Source organism: Oryza glaberrima, chromosome 9 (assembly GCF_000147395.1).
Source record: "Oryza glaberrima chromosome 9, OglaRS2, whole genome shotgun sequence".
Lineage (NCBI taxonomy): Eukaryota > Viridiplantae > Streptophyta > Magnoliopsida > Poales > Poaceae > Oryza > Oryza glaberrima.
Genome location: NC_068334.1, coordinates 6,478,871 through 6,496,827, shown reverse-complemented (window position 1 = coordinate 6,496,827; position 17,957 = coordinate 6,478,871). Strand labels below are relative to the sequence as shown.

The 17,957-nt window shown below is 35.7% G+C and overlaps 1 protein-coding gene across 1 annotated transcript; it reads left to right on the top strand.

The window, feature by feature from the left end:
* Nucleotides 1-330: 330 nt before the first annotated feature.
* LOC127784720 (uncharacterized) lies at nucleotides 331-17,039 on the top strand. The gene is made up of 10 exons (XM_052312062.1): nucleotides 331-2,040; nucleotides 2,141-2,342; nucleotides 2,688-2,768; nucleotides 2,952-3,190; nucleotides 3,300-3,375; nucleotides 3,469-3,574; nucleotides 4,515-5,159; nucleotides 11,381-11,495; nucleotides 11,607-12,045; nucleotides 16,290-17,039. Exons 1-10 carry the CDS (start codon nucleotides 1,895-1,897, stop codon nucleotides 17,037-17,039), a joined length of 2,799 nt encoding a protein of 932 aa, XP_052168022.1. The 5' UTR covers nucleotides 331-1,894.
* The last annotated feature ends 918 nt before the right edge of the window (nucleotides 17,040-17,957 follow it).

The following is a 17,957-nucleotide window of genomic DNA, read 5'->3' as shown; positions in this document are numbered from 1 at the left end:
AGACAATGCATGAGAGAGCTATAGATACCTATGTAGACATACTATTGAGGTGATTTACTATTAATCTAGTCTATTGCTGAGATGTATATGTTTTATAGAGAGCACCTCACTTTACTATTGCGGGTGCTCTTAGCAACCCTCACCTAAAGATAGTTGAGGACTATTAAATCCAATAGCAGTTAACAAACTGTACCAGACTAGCTGTCACCTTGTCAGCGTAAAGAAAAAGTCAAGCTCCCACCAACCCAGCCCAGTTGTTTCACTCTATATAAGGCTCCTTGTCTCATGCGAAATTTCTCGCCTCACCCCCACATTCAAGTCATAGTCCTTCATTTCCAGGTGTGCTCTTAAGCCTTATTTCCTAGTTATCTCCAGTTCAGCTTCCGATTCCAAGTAATTCTTTCTAGTTTTTCTAGCCTTTCCAAAAAAAAAGCAAAAATTACTATTGCACTATCTCCGTTGTTTGAACTTAATTTCAGTCAGGGTACAGGCACATTCAACATACACCACACGTGCACCACCACACTCTTTATTTAACGGTATATCTAGAGGCCGTTTTTTTCCTCATGATCTTCAAACCTTGGCTGTGTTTAGATCCAAACTTCCAACTTTTTTCATCACATCAACCTGTCATACACACACAACTTTTCAGTCACATCGTATCAATTTCAACACAAACTTTCAACTTTGGCCTGTGTTTAGTTCCTGAAATTGGGGAGAAGTTTGGAGAAAGTTGGTAGTTTGTAAAACAAGTTGGGAGTTTATGTGTGTAGGAAAGTTTTGGATGTGACGAAAAGTTGGGAGTTTGGGGGAAATTTGGCGTGAACTAAACAGGGCCTTGGAAGGACCCTTAACGTGAACATTTATCAGTTCATTTTTGGAAAGGAATATAGTAAAGAAGCTCAGCTTCTAGACCTGTCAGGTGTTCCCCAAGGAAAAAAAAAAAAGCCTTTTTTAGGGTGTGCTTAGTTCCACACCAAAATTAGAAGTTCGACTAAAATTGAAAGTTTGAATAAAAAAGTAGGAAGTTGATGTGTATAGGAAAATTTTGATGTGATGGAAAAGTTGGAAGTTTGAATAAAAAAGTTGGGAACTAAACAAGGGCTTACTCTTCTCTTTTATACCATCATTTTGCCTCGAAATTCACACATTTCCTTGTTTGTACAGTAACCAAAAACAAAGTTCTTTTTAAACTAATTGAAAAAAAAAAGTTACGACGCTTCAGTCATTCTTATTGTTGTTAGTCATTCTTATTGTTGTCCCTCAGGAAAGATGTTTTTTTAAGCAAATGAGTACTTTTGGTTTCACCGCCTTTTCATATCAGGGAGAAAATATATTCGGATTTGATAGTCTTGAGCTCACCCGTTAAAGGCTAACCCCTCTTCATTTGAAAAACAGAGAAGGCAAAACGTTTAACTATTGCCTGCAATGTCTTCTAGCCATGAGCCCTCGGGACTGCTAAACAGTGATGACATACCTTCCGAAGGTATTAGAGTTCCCTTCATAGAGTAAGCTAGTGTTGCGTTTTTTTTTTCTTTCTTTTTTTGTGTTTTATTGCAGGCATATGTCACTGTAAAATATTTCAGAGTTGTGTGCGTCTGCTCAAAGGCGGATGCAGCTTGAGGTCAGGGGGCTCGCTGCCTTCTTCCTCCATGGAGATCCAGTAGGGTAGGAGGTGCTGAAGACGCCCAGACCTCAGGCTGGATCTGCCACCTCGTCTGCGAGGTGTAATTATTTGTTTCTTAGTTGCATAACTTGGGTTCATTGTGAGTTACAACTTTTTAAATTTTGCATTCTCCATGTGACATGTATCGGATCAGAAGTAGCGCCACCGTCTGTTAGCACTGGTGGGAATACAGAGCTAGTAGAACAAGGAAATGATAGGGTGCCTGCAATGACTAAGATTGTGGTAGAACCAAACGCTGAGCTACAGTCACCATTCGTGGTAAAACACCATCTATTACTCAAGAGACCCGATCCTAGCATACTAGACGAATTGTACAGCTTGACTATGGCTTTTACCGATTCAGAGTCAAAACAGTAAGTTTGACTTTGTCTTTGAAACATCGACCTGTTAGGCTGTGATGTTTATTGACTGCATCCATGACCTGCCTTATTGATAATTGCGATAACGATACAGGACCGATTGGGTATCAATCAAGCACCCATCGTTCCCCATCAGATTAAAGCTTGAAGATATCCAGGAAACAGTAAAACCTGGAGGATTGATGGATACCGATTGCCTCAACTTAGCTGTGAGAAATATGGCAACAGAGGATGCTGAAAATTTTAAGAACACTGAGTGTTTGGGTTGGAGGCATTACGTTAAATCAGATTGGACGGTAAGTTGGTTGCGCAAGAGTTGGGGGAGGGGGGAGTTGGGGGGGGGGGGGGGGGGGGGGGGGGGTTTCACTTATGTTTAGACTCATCAGCCAAAATTTAAATTTTCAACCTTAAATTTAAAGTTGAGTTTGGGTTTTTTTCAATCGTAATTTATTTTTCAGTGTTTACTTTTAGATTGCTAAAATATGCATAAAAAGGTTTATTTACAACTTATTTTCTATTTGTAAATATGCCATTTTGTTTATGCTTAAAATCAGCCAAACGATGGGGCCGATAATTCCGAGTCAACTCTTCTAGTAGTGTCACAAATGACACCTATTTTTTGTTTGTTTTTTCCTCCACAGCAACTGGTCGCTAGTCCCACGAATCTGAGGATTGCATATTCGTGTGAGTCTACTCTGTATGATGCTTCAGGATTACATCTGGTATGATCGATCTTAATTATTATATCCTAATTGTGTAGGGCTGAAAAATACTTGCTAATATCTTGTCACCAAATCGGTCCATTGATGAAATATGACTTCTTACATACGACTTAAATTACAGAATGCATGCATTCTGTTAATTAAGTAAAATTTGAACATTATATTGTTTTTTAATATGTGTAGGTATTCATCCCCGTATTACATTGCGACCACTGGACACTATATGCTTTCAACATGTGTGACAAGAAGCTCAGTATTCTGGACTCTCTACCAGATGCCAGTGAAGGTGGTCAGGATCGTCTGAAGCGTCATGAGGAAATCAGAAAAATTGTATGTGGTGCTCTTAACAAAACCATGGATGTTGCGTTCTGTTTTTTCTCTTGGGAGTACGAGTTTCCAAAAGTGCCTAGGCAACAGAACAGGTGTGACCTGTAACACAATGTTTCTTACTAGAATCATCTTGTTGTCTGGTATATGTTTTACTAAGTGTCAAGTGATTAACTCATTTCTTCCTATGATTTATTTATTTAGTTATGACGGTGGGTTCTTTGTATTCAATTTTATGCGATTATGGGATGGCCATCGACTGATTCGCTGGTTTTCAACTGCAAGTAATAATTCCTAGAGATTTAATTTTGATTGGAATGCATATTCAGAATACTATTATCATACATTTAATTTGTACACATTGTCTTGTTAGGAAACGATGGACATGCGGAAGAGCTTTCTAGCATGCATACTCTCCAGCAAAAATAATGATGCCACCATGCCTACTAATGTTTCTGAGTTGATCAAAACGCTCTCAGGTTAGACATAGAGAGGTTTTCTATGTGTTTGTGACAGCACAAATAATATCTTTAGGATATACTATCACAAATGAAATTAATTGAAATGAAGAAAGAAAAACATTAGAAACATTAATGTATAATTACGAACATTAATTACATTCAAGAAAGAAAAATAATAAAAACATTGTATAATTCCAAACATTTGGAGCCCCTAAATACCGGAAAGGAAAAAAATTATATACATGAGTACGTGAAATCAATTAAAAAAATAAAAAAGAACATAACTTTACGAGGACATGCATCTTTGAGTCGTAAATAAAGGTTTAGTGGCATTTAACAACTCACGCTTGAATCTAATGGCACGAGAGCAATTAGGCGAAATTGACTGCAAGTTGACAATTAGATCATACACCAACATAATGTACAATTGTTTTATTAAGTCATTCCCAACATAATGACTTGAAAGGTGTCCATAGCACTAAATAAACTGACACTTAGAATGAAAAACGATGTAGCAAGTGAATAAATGAGGAAAGAGAAGGAAACCATGTCTTGCATGAGACATGGCTTCTACACAACATCCAAGACATCATGTGAGATAAGTAGCATTAAATTAAAGTATGAAATAGTGGTGTTTGCATTGGAAGAGTAGTGTCTAATACTAATTTCTTAATGATGTGGAATTTATAAAAACTATGTGTAGTGTCTTGGGTTGGGAATGGTTTTATACAACGACTAATGCCATTAATATTTCTAATTTAAGGGGAGGCCATGATAACTCCTGAATTGGTATAGGCTACGAGGCAGGGCAATACAAATGCATTTAGGGAACTTAGATGTCCTGCACGAAGGGAGGGATCATATGGAGGCCATACCTCAATAAGTATTAATAGAGCCGCTTGCTGTTCTTGTGTTCTTTTTGAGAGCACATCATCCCGCTGTTCTTGTTTCCGTTTAGATTGCAAATCCTCATGCCGTTCTGATGAGCAAGAGAATCAGATTATGCGGAGTCCATTGCGCTTAGATGCAACATCAACAGTTACTAGTGATAGAGGTCCACCTGAGCCATACTCTATCCGGGGTGTGACGGTTGACGGGGACGGGGTGCTCCACATTGCTGCAAGCATCTGCCATTTCGAGCTTGCCAAATCCATCTTGGAAGGGCAGGAGGACAAAGCCCTCATAGTTATGCTACTACAACAAGAGAACAAGAGAGGAGATAGGCCCCTGCACTGCGCAGCTGCCACGGAGAGTAAAGAAATGGTTCAACTCATTGTGGAAAGAGCGAAATGTATCACAGAGCCGTCCAATTTTACTACCAGTCTGCTGCGTGCGAGAAATTTGGAGGGCCAAACATGCTTGCATAAGGCCATTCTACTCGGTCACACGGAGATCGTCAAGTATTTGGTTTCACAAGATGAAGGATTGGCGCAAATAGTGGACAACGAGGATATTTCTCCCCTCTATTTGGCCATCGCATTACGAAGAGGTGACATTATCCAAGAACTGACAATAAAAGCATCGTGTGGGCCTGCAGGTGCCGTGTCGTATTGTGGGCCCGCAGGGAAAACAGTTTTACATGCTGTTGTTCTCTTCAGTGAAGGTACAGACGCAATCTCAAGTTTTGTTGTCAAGTTTTGAAAGATTTACTAGTACTTGATATCTCGCCGTTTGATTTAGATTAAATTTGCTCCGAACGATGACTAACTCACTAACATTTTACAGAACTACAATTCTAAAGAAAGTCTGCTGCATGCACAATTTTCTTAAAATCTGTCTTTTCTTAAAATTAAAAAACAATATAGATTTGTATTAAAACAACTTCAGTTAAGTTTCTATTGCTCCAAATGCAGCCAATATATTTATAATTTGGGAATTGCTAGATTTTAGTTATATGAAAATCCTTAAAAATCTCAATCAAATTAAATTTGCCTATTATACTATCCATGCAAGATAATAGGTGAACCTCTCTATTTAAGAGATATTCTAAGACATAGTCCGACTTTACTTCTTTCCTTATACTTATAACTCTAAGTCCTAAATCATAAACAACTACGTACACATATTTAACATAAACTCTAATATCCTCGGGGTGACGATGGGGACAATTCAGAGGGGCTCTTTAGGCTTTTGCGGGATAAACTGGGAGGCAACAGACCATGGTAGGGTTGGTGGTGGGGGATGGAATTTATACACTGCGTCCTATAAAAAACCAACCGTTAGATATAACACATCCTAATACAACGAATTTAGACATGTGTCACATCTAGTTTTAGATTTATTTTTTCTGGTAGTGAGGGAGTATGGTGGTTAGGACTAGGAGGCAGGGGTGACGGTGACAGCTGGAGCTACCAATGACGAGGAAAGCTAGTAGGGTGAGGCACCTCACTGTCGTTTGACTTTAGGAAAATAAGTGGCCTGACTTCTGGGCCTGCCGTTCTCGGTGAAGCTACTTGGTGGTGCACGGGTGAGACCGTGGAAGGTGGCCATGAAAATTTCAAGTTGAGTAAATTTCATAAAACTATAGGTATTTTGATCAAATTATCATAAAACTTCAGATTTAAAGAATTGTATCACAAAATTACATATTTAACATAAAATTTATCACAAAACTACAGATTTTAGGTTAAACTAGGAAGCTGGCCCGCGCATTCGCACGGGCATGCATATTATTTTGTTTCGGAAATAGTTCTAACAAAATAAGTTGAAATTAAAGTAAGGTATTTTTCATTCTTAATCGAATTCTCATTGTTTACTTTTTCCTCAAGAAGTCTCGAGAAAGTTTTCATTGCTGGTAAGTTTTTTTACTATCCTGCTAGCCCTCTTTTTAATTGATCAAATATATATCTTATATAGCGCTTCTTTTTAATATGTGAGACCGTACGGTATTTTAAATATTTTAAAGAAAAGATCTAGTCAACATGAATCTTAAAATAATAATTTATTATGAAAAATATAACTTTTAATCATATTATTATAAGAAAGGCTACTTATTTTGTATTGCCACCTTAGAGGTTTATACATGCAGATTGTGGAGAAACCCATGGAGCTACTTTAATGTTTAATATGACTTGTATGAAGAGAAATATAAAAATTTTGAAAGAATAAAACATCATTATGATGTAAAATGAGCTATGTTTTTCTATAACGAAAGGAGTAGATTGATTCAATACTATCTTACGGGTTAAGCGCTCCACTACAATAGTTTTATGTGTAAAAGCTTCAACAATACATTGTGGTTTAAGCACTTCACTAAAAATGTTCCGTGTAAAAGGATTGCAAAAATTATTTTCAAAGATGACCCATGAGTTTGATTCAAGAGGCTCACCAGATAGGAGGCTGCACATTTGAGCCACATGTGAAAAGATGCTCGCAAAAATCATTTGTATAGTTGTGATGAAAATAATTATTCATACAATTCAAAAGTTGGAAATCCTTGTGTGAAAATAATGGTACTTATGCCCATATTATTGTTTGCCAACAATCGATAGAACTTGATAGTTCTTTTTGGTATCTAGTAAAATTGGCTAGATATTTTACAAAGATGCACCTGCTAATTTTTTTCTATATGTTGCATTTTTAATGGGTGCCTTTGTGCATGTGACACTATATATGTTCCAAATAAAAATGTCTAGTGTAGTTCAAATTGTTTTCGGACTGTGGGAAACAACTCATTGTTTCGTGCAAAGTGTATGAGACCTCACATAACCTACAAATAAAATTTCATAGCTAAATATAACTCCGCAGGCGCGATTTACTGCAGTGTGGACTTTTCATGAGTGTCGTCATGATTTAAATATTTTTACTCTAAAATTTATAATTAAGCATTAGGAATTTATATACTTCAAACAATCACTCTTTGTAACTTTTTTTTAGCTAACGTGCATTAGGCATTTAGCATTACACTTTTATGTAAAGTGTTACTCTTAAATTCATCATATTTTAATTGTAACAAAAATAACAAAAATTCTGACGGCCTTAAGAGTATAAATGTCTTTTTCTTGCCCTCATGTGTGTGTGTGTTAGTTGGTTTACACGGTGTGTTCACGTAGCTTTTGCATAATCTTCAATGCGAAGCCTGCAATACCTACCCTATTTTATTTTCTTTGTTTGAAAGAATTAGGAATTTAAACTATCATGGTAGTTTATATGTCTATTGCTATAAGATGGCCTACATGCATTTATAGAGGTATACTGAAAATAAAAGTTTTACTCATAATGACGTGGATAAATCTCAAACTTTTATTTTTATATCATGTGATAAGTTTTAGAGTTGCAATATATGTGGTTTCTACTACATATTTTTCCTCCTGATTAAACCTATGTTTATATGCATCGCGCCGCCATCGGTCCTAGCGGTGCACATGTAAAATCGGTTTACTTGAACTTGCCGGAAAATAAATTCACCCTAAGTTGTTTGTTGCTTATATATGGTATTATATGTCTGGCATGTTTTACAACTATGATCCAGTATATATCAATTGTTGGTTTGTTCTAGGCAATGAACAATTTTGCACAGTACAATATGAATGGGACATATATCCATCTTCATAAAGTTAAAGTTGTGTTGTATACAACATAAATTTGTAGCTCATCAGAGAAACTTTACACGGTGATAGCGATCTCCTGCAACCGCCGCAGGTCCATTGTAGAATTTTTTTCTTTTTATTTTAATTTTGAGGCTCTGATTAATTACATCAATCTAATCTATTAGAGCATCATGTGATGTCTTAGGAGTGTATGTAGGATGCCACGCGATGGTTTAGAAGCGTTTGTAGGAAAAGTTTAATGGGCGTTTATATAAAGTTGTGTGTTTGTGCAACTATATTTTCTCACAATAATAATGAACAACGTACAAATGTGTTTGTAGAACATTTTTGCACTGTGGATATAACGTTATCACATTAAACTTTTTTTTGTAATTAACGAAATAATTTGTTATGACATCACAGGGGTGCGGAGTGAGGTTTGAATGTTTTTTTAAAGAAAAAATAGATCTAACAACCTAAAACTGATTTATGTAGAAATCGATGATCGAATTTTATTTTTTTTTTGGATTTTCTCTAATTCAAGAGTGCTAGGTAGTTATGTAGAAATATTTGTATGATGTTTAGTGTACTATAAAGAGAGTACAAAGAAAGAGCTTGCTCGATCCAGAAGGTTAATATCTATCTATGGATATTTTTAGGCCCATAAAGAAAAAATAATAATTTTAGTTATCATGGAAATAAAAAAAGAGAAAGGAACGGAGGAAGGGTAGGTTAGGTACATGCGTGAGAACACAGCACAAAGGCATGGACAGAGGGAGATTTTTCTTAAGATAGATCTCACGATTTAAAATAATGGGTTCATTGATTTAAATGAAAATCGATGGTCAAATTTCTCCATTTTATTATAATGCCACGTGACGACTCGAAAGTGTTTATAGGGTGCCATGTGTCGGGTTAAGAGTATTTCTATGAAGTTTAATGTTCTATAATTATGATCATCAAGGTATCTATAAGCAATACGTATTTACATGCGTAAATATTGCTAAGATAAATGTAATAGTAGAAAATAATTGATCAACCATATTTAAGTGGAAATTGATGGTTTTTTGTTTTTCCTTCATAATTTATATGATTTTCTCTAATTTATTGGAGTGTTACTTGGTGACTTAGAAGCTTATTTAGTTGTCAGTTATTAAAACACAAAGGAAGTAATTATTAAGACTATAGTTCCACATGACAACATTTTTAATTAAAATATAGGTAATATGGATGTTATATTTTTTATAGATAAGATACATCGTATATTTTATAAAATTTTAAATAGTGAACAACCGAAGAAAATAAAGAGCACTTCTTTTCCCACCGTGAGTGCAAACGTGCATACATAATTTCTTTTTTTATTTTTTCCGATGTATATTGTTTTATTTGTTTTCCTTTAGCAAACCGATTCTGCTATATATTTGTCATCAAATTTCTCCCTCTAATATTTGTCAGATGTAATTATAATACAATCGTAGTGTAATTACACTGTAACTTGCATGTAATTACACTGTAACTATAATGTAACTTGTATGTAGCTTTCAAGAATCTCTCGGTAACATGTTATTTTAGTAAAATAGAGGTCGTGGGAACAAATCCTTTCACATATGTGTGTGCTGTGATTTTTTTCTTCCTCACCAGAATAAATCTTGTAATAGATCTAACAATTCAAAATTACGTGAAACTTATATACAAGTTATATATACTATAGTTACATGCAAGTTATAGTGTAATTACATACAAGTTACAGTGTAATTACACTACGATTGTACTATAATTACATCTGTCAAATTTTTAGTAGAAAATTTGTCGACAAATGTATAGGTAGTCCCTTAGCAAACAGTGTGTACATAGTTTCCTTACGTACGTTCGTACATACGTACGGGGATGCTTGGATGTGGGCCCGTGGGAGATAGGAGATAGGAGATGGAGGTGGAAAAATAAATCTAATATACTAATTAAAAATAGTGGGTCTAGTTGCTTATTAAAGTGACACGTGGCATTTTAGGAGTGTTTTTAGACTCCCATGTGGCGGCTTAGGAGTGTTTGTAGGAAGTTTCATGGACTTTTAGTATATAATAGATAGATATCACAAAAATGCATATTTAATATTGAACTTATCACAAAACTACAACTTTTGGAGTTTAAATCCTTAGCACCATTGTTATGGTGGAGCTATAAACATTATTACTTTGTGATTAAATTGGTTCTAAACCTGTAGTTTTGTGATAATTTAGTTACTAAACTTGTAGTTTTGTGAAATTTACTCTTTTAAGTTTGAGTGTAAAGTTTTAAAAAAATTTGGTTGGAATTTTTTGAAATTTGAACTAAAAGTTTCAAATTAGATTGAAAGTTTGTTTGGTGCTCCATGGTGTCCGGGCTCCATGATTGAAATTGAGTATATACCCAATTCAAATGAGAGTGTGTGTCTATATATATATACACACACATACATACATACATTTATATATATATATATATATATATATATATATATATATATATATATATATATATATATATTGTGAGGCCTATATATTTTAATATGATCTTCGATGATATACTTTGACCATTAATTTATTCCAGGTTATGTTCTCAACAAATATGAAATAAGGATCACATAAAAGTACTTTAAAATACAAATATAGTGATATAACATGCACAATACTTAGCATATATATGATTAGTATGATTATTAGTCAAAATTTATTGAGTTTGATTTTTCTAAAAAAGAGGGCATCCTGTAATTTGGGACGGAGAGAGTAGCACCTTTGAGGTAGCGGTGCATGTGTTTTCCCGATCTAGTAGAGCGCCTGATGTGCACATCTGGTGGAGATGAGGAAGGGACGGGGAAAAATTACGGATATACTTTTTTTTTCAATGATTTATGTTTATATACATATATGAGAAAGATTTGTAAAAATATACCCGTCCAGCGGGGTGGATACGCGGGACCGTGACGGTCCAGCATTTTGGAGCTGTGGGACCATCACGGTGCCGTAGGACCGTCGGTCACAAGTTGCAGATCATAGCGCCATGCAAATGTAATTTAAATTTGTGGGATATTTGGGTGACTGAAGAATAGAGACAATCCATTAAATTTTAAAACCAACTGGGCGGTGAATGTGAAATTTTGTGGGATTTTTGCTCTTTTGATCAACTGCTCTTGTTTCTCTTATATTTCTTTATATCGTTTTACAGATTTTCTTCTACGTTACTCGTGCATGCATGGTTACTTCACATAGGAACAATCAAATGTATGACGGTTGATTAATAATGTAAATGTCATTTGCAGAACTAACCACCATACTGGTGAATTGGGAATGTAGTCTCATAAAAATCCCAGATGAATCTGGCAGGACCCCACTTCACTATTTGGCCGTTGGATGCTTTGGCAGATCATCACACCTGCTCCTCGACTATTTGTTAGTCGAATGCGTTGGCATATTATCACACCTGATGGTCCGGCTCCTCGACTATATTTCAGTCGACAACCCCATTATCGCTGGGCCCTTTTTCAGTATTACTGCCACTAAAACTCTCCTTGCGAAAGATCCATCGTCAGGCTATTGTGCAGATTTAGAGGGATCATTGCCCATTCACATTGCTGCGTTGAATGGAAAAGTTGGTGTCATCCATAAGTTGATACAAATGAGTCCTGGCTGTGAATTATCATGCAATACGTCCGGCCAGACTATCCTACATGTTGCTGTCCGAATGGGAAGACGTAATGTTGTGCGCTATATTTGTTTGAACCCAAACTTGTCAAAAATGATTCTGAATACAAAGGACAAGGATGGAAACACGGCGCTTCATTTGGCTGTACAGAAAGGATGCAGCTGGACTTTCGGCATATTAGTGGGACGCAGCGACGTCTATTTAAGCTTCAGAAACAATAATGGGCACACGCCTCTTGATCTTGCGGTACTGGGCAGCACAAGCCGACTGAAATTTTGGCCAGTATGTTCTATTAACCCCTTGCTCCTCTCCTCCCACACCCTCTGCACTTTCAAACACTATCTAATATATTCCTATTATATCATATACTTTCACACAATATATGATATTGTTGACTTTTTAAAATATGACCATTCATTTTATTTTAAAAAAGAAAAAAAAGTTCATTTTACTCTCCCGAACTATTTCACAAGAACACTTAATCCCCTAAACTATTTTTTTACTCATATTTATCCCCCCCCCCCCCTCCCCCGTCCCCCAACTATTGAAAATGGTTAAATTTACTCCTTATAATAGCATTTCTTTTATATGTTACGCTTTATACAAGTTGTTTTCTCAGCTGAATTTTATTAGAGCCATAGATGACACAATTATCTAACTTGAAAAATATTTTCAATTTTTTTCATAACTGTTTGCTTGAACATTAAAATCATGATGTTTGAATCAGTTTTAACTATTTCCAACCTATGTAAACAGTGAGAAAAAAAAATCTTTAAAAAATACTGAGAAGTGAGTTATAACACATCTATCATTCTTCTAAAATTTCGGTGCAAAATATAACTCATACAAAGAAAAAACGAAAAAGAGAAATGGCGTAAAGAAGTAAAGTGAACTATTTTAAGTAGTTTAGGGTGCAAAATAGGCCAAAATATAGTTTAGTGGGTTAAGTTCTCCAGTGAAATTGTCCATGGGAGTAAATTGGACTTATCAAAAAAATATATAAATACCATTTATTTTGTTTGGGATTTTTTTCATTGTTAAATGTACTTAAAGCATGACTTACAATTTGTACACACTTGAAAAAAAACTGAATAAGATAAAGTATTTAAAAAGTTAACGCCACATATTGAAAACAAAGGCACTACTGTATAATCAAACTAGATGGGTACCCACGTGTTGCTGCGAGAAAATTATGTGATAAAATGGTAGATATGCGTTATAAAATTTTCTTTCTTACTTACTACACGATTTTATTTGATGTGCTTATATATTTTTGTACCTTGATTAATTATCCAAAGATTATAAATGATTGGGTTGTATTATGTTGATTTTAGGGGGGAAGAGTTCAATTTACACCCTTAGTGGGGTTGAACTTTATAGATACTACTCCCTCCCTTCCATATATTGATCATCATATAAGTTTTGTACCAAGACTAAGAAAGACTTAATTAAGATGCATTTTATATAATACGAGTATGTAGTGAGAAAGAATCAAGAAATATACAGACTTTAACCCCTCATATGCACAGGAAACGAGCACTTACCTACCCCGAAATGCCTGCATGCATACTCAATTTGCATACATAGATGCAAAATGTTGCACGTCAAATGAAGGGTCAAGGATTATATGATTATATGATGATCAATTTAGAATTTCTATCTTTGATTATGATGATCAATATGGAATAGAGGTAGTAGTTGGCACCCCATAAGAATGGAGGGAGTAGTTGGCATCCCACACCTTGCGACGGGATTTGTTAGTTTTATTGTCAAACAAATCAAAGTTTTAGATAATTAGGTGCAACTCTATGTATATAAAAAAAGTTGATAATGTGGTTTCATATATAACCTTTGTTATTACAATACTATCCATGCTTTATTTTTGAAAGCATGATTGTTTATTGTTAGGATATATGAATGTTATTTTCATGCACATGGCAATTAGATAGTTTGCACTCTCTGATTCATGTTAGGATTATTCTTCTGAAAATGAGTTTTGTTTTATGATGTGAAAAAATTATATGAAATCAAATTGTTCATAATAAAATAAAGCTTAGTTAAGTAATAATTTAAGTTGTATTCGGGAAAAAAAACTTTAAGTTAGCATTAGCTCTGATGACTCGGGAGGAAAAATATGGTAATTATCTATAGAATGGATAACAGAGCCATGAGGTGGAGTAAAGGGAGGTCAATGGATGACTAATCAATGATGGAATGAGATGAATAGGGAGCTTCTTGATTCAACGGTTTTTATCTTCATACTGATCTGCTGATTTAGAATTATTGATGATGTGGCTTTTTACATAGCTTGATTTATAGGAGTAAATGTCCCTTAGTGGATATCAATTATATAGGAAGATAGGATATAGGATATGTGGTTTATGTACGTCTAGATCACAAGTGCAGTCAGCTCTTTCTTTGCAGTCCTGAATGTATCGATTCAGGGCTGGCTCGTCAAATTTGGAGGCCCTGTACAAAGTCGTAAAGAAGGATAAAAACTTAGTTGATGATATAATATGACAATAATTTATACTCCATAATATATATTCATAGCAAATGTAAAATGGTCTAAAATGATGTACATGTGTATAATATTCACTTGAAAAGTGAAATGATATACCTGCTATGGCAACCGCAAGCAGAATAGAAAGCTCTAGGATTTATATCCAAAAGTTTCTTTTGTACCCCTTGATGTTTTCCTTTCATATTTGACCCATTGTCATAGCCTTGTCCTCTTACATCATCAATATCTAGATCAAGATCCTTTAGTTCTTTCTCTAGCACATAAAAAAATTCCATGCCCGATTTTATCATTTATATCCAAAGAAAACCTAGGAAAGATTCCTCAATGGAAACATTACCTTAGATAAATAACCATATCTTATAATTAAAGACATTTGTTCTTGGTCGCTTGTATCAGGAGTACAATCAAGTATGACCGAGAAATATTTTGCTCAATTTATTTTCTTCATAATTTCTGCCTTAACATCACAAGCAAGCAAATGTATCAACTCATTTTGAATCCTAGGTATGAGATAATGAACATGGGTTTCTTCATTTGTAATACGCCGAATATGTTCTTGAATAAGCAGGTCAAACTTAGCCAACGTTTCTACCATGCCCAAGAAATTTCCGTTGCTATCTTCATACAGTTTGCTATTAGAACCACGGAATGCTAAAAGATTATGCTTAGCTAGGAATTTTACAATGGCAAGAATTCTGAACAAAACCTTTCTCCAATGATCCTTCTCTTTCTTAAGTTGTCGTTGGGCAAATTTATCAATAGTTTGATCCTTCTGCAATCTGTTACGCAATTCATACCAATTGGTCATATTTAAAACATGATCTGGACTTGTTTCATGTTCTCTAAGTCTAGAACTCAAATGCGACCAATCATTGAACCCCTCATTTGTTAATTGACCTTTGCGATAGCGATACTCTCTTCCTTTTGTAAATAATTTGCAATAGAAGCATAATACGCTATCAAGTTCCTTGGAATAAACAAGCTAATCTCTATCATACTCATCTCCGTTTGATAGGTTTCTAGTGTAGAATAATGCAGAAAACCCTCTAGACAATCTATCTTTAGGACCTTTCTGAATTGATAAGTCCCTTTTAGGACCTAATTGAGCAAGAATGTCATTAGGTTCAACAACAGTGGTTTCTATCTCTGTTTCACTATCATTAGGTTCATTGGCAACATCACTATCAAGTGTCTGATCACCGGATGGACCTTGTGATTCTTTTGTAATATATCTAAACATAGCCCCTCTCTGAGATTAAGTTAGATCTTCTATTATTTTTTCTTCTTATGTTCATAACCGGAGTCATATTTTCTATTCCGATTTGTTGAAGACATATCTTCAAAATTAAAATACAGGTTGTAAGGACAAAAATTGATTTAGCGTATATAGTAGATAAACCAAAAACTTAATAATCCATATACTACAACTAGGGAATAGGGATTACATTAACATTACCTGATTAGGACAGGCGACCAGCCGACTAGACTAGGCGTAGGGGACAAGGGCGCCGGGGCTCAGGCGCTGTAGCCTGCAGCCGGCAGGTACTCAGGTAGGCAGGTAGGCTGGGCGACGGCGTCAGGACTCAGCGACAGTGCGGTACAGTGGCAAAGCGCCAGACGCCAACGGAGAGATAGGCGAGACATCGTTTTCTTTCTGATTGGCGCGATGCCGCGATCCAGAGTGCCAACGCGCAATCCCGCTATCGAAGGTGAAACGACAAATAACTGATTTTCAGGGTTAATTGGGCTATCAGTTTACTTATTATATATATATATATATATACATATATATATATATATATTTCAATCACCATGTAAATTTTGGACAAATTAAAACACATCAATTGAGCCCTACCTAAATTTTTTGTAACTTCTGGCTTCTCTCCATTGATTAGAACCGAGAGAATAAGTGCAGAGATGTAAACTGTACATTTGTTCATTGGAGAACCTTATGGAAATCATTCCATGCCTAATGTAGTTATTTTCCATGACATCTTTGAAGGGTGACCATGAGTGGATGCGCAATAGCTTGCTCGACGTTGGAGCTGAACTTGGTACTTTTGTTTGGGATCACCTCTCCCGCGAGATAGCCAAACCTTACAAAGCCGAAGACGAAGCACTGTCCGAACAACTGGACAAATCTGCCGCAGTGATGGCTGCAATCGCGGCGCTTATTTTTAGTACGGCACTTAACATCTTTTTCAACGTGGAATCAGTCTACCACAACGCTGCAAATATTGCATTTCAGGAGAACCATCAGGCAAATGTGGTAAAAACACTCACTGGGTTCTCGCTCGTTGGATCTGCAGCTGCCATCGTTTTATGTGGACTAGCTGGATTTCCCATCTTACATGCCAGACTCCGAATGCCTGGTCTTATTCTGGGATTATTTATTCTCATTATATCATCCGTGTGTACACTGATGGCATTAGCGGCACGGCTGCACCTGGCGAGTACTCCTCTTGCATCGGCCTTTACATGGTCTTTAGTTTATATTTCTGGTTTATGTGTAGTATACTGCTACATGAAAGCCAGTAACCTATTTTCGAGGTTCGACGTTCATGTACGTGCACGATATAACAGGCTTGGTTTCGTCGCATTCTGCCGTAGCTTATTTAAGCACAGATCTCTACATTCTACCGTTCCGATGATCCAAGTCGGAGTCTACGTGGAACTCACCATTTTGATAGCTGCTATTGTTTCCTTGTGGACGTTGGTCGGCATCAATGTTACTCCCTACGTTTTCCATTGATTGTCAGAGTTAGCTTCTGGTTATACTTTGAGCTGTAATATCTTTCATGTGATTAATTTTTAATAAGAGATCAGCGGATGATTGCTCCCAATAGCTTCAGGTTATACTTTGAGCAGTAATACATTTTAAGTGGGTAATACCAACAGCCAAGTGTGATTAATCATCACCAATCATTAGTTCCAGCAACACCCGCGTCGCTCCGCGTTAGGGGCGACATAGGCGGTGAACACCCTGTCACGACTGAAAATAACCCAACAGATTCTCCATTCGTGCGTGTATTATTTCTCGTCCCAGGAGACGATGTACATAGAAGTTGATACAATATCTATCTATTATATACTAAAAGTCCATTAAACTTTCTATAAACGCTATTAAACCGTCAAGTGGCGCTCCTGCAAACACTCCTAGATCGCCACACGGCACTGTTTAATCTCACCGTCGATTTTTACTTAAATTGGTGGACCCAATATTTTAGACCATTAGATTAGATGTATTATTTTAAAAAGTAATACTTTCCTCCTACGTGGTCCGGAAAAAGAAAAAGAAGTATTCAATATGTACGACGTACATCTGAAAGAAAAACGATTAACCTTACCTACTGCTCACTGGATGAGAGAGGAAAGACCATGTACAGCTTATATATATGATGAAAGGTCATTTTCAACCGTTATATTAGATCTATTTAAAAAAAAAACTCACTTCTTCTAATCTCCCGTTCACTACTGCTCGTAAAAAAAGCCCAGAATACCAAGTACATACATAACGTACTATAATAAAAGTAGATTACAGAAAAAAACATAAAAACACAAATTATATACATCAATTTAAAAAATACACCCGCTTCTCTCTCCTTTCCACCTTTTTCCATGTATATGTGAGAACATAATTATATTACTGAAAATAAATTTAAAACAATTA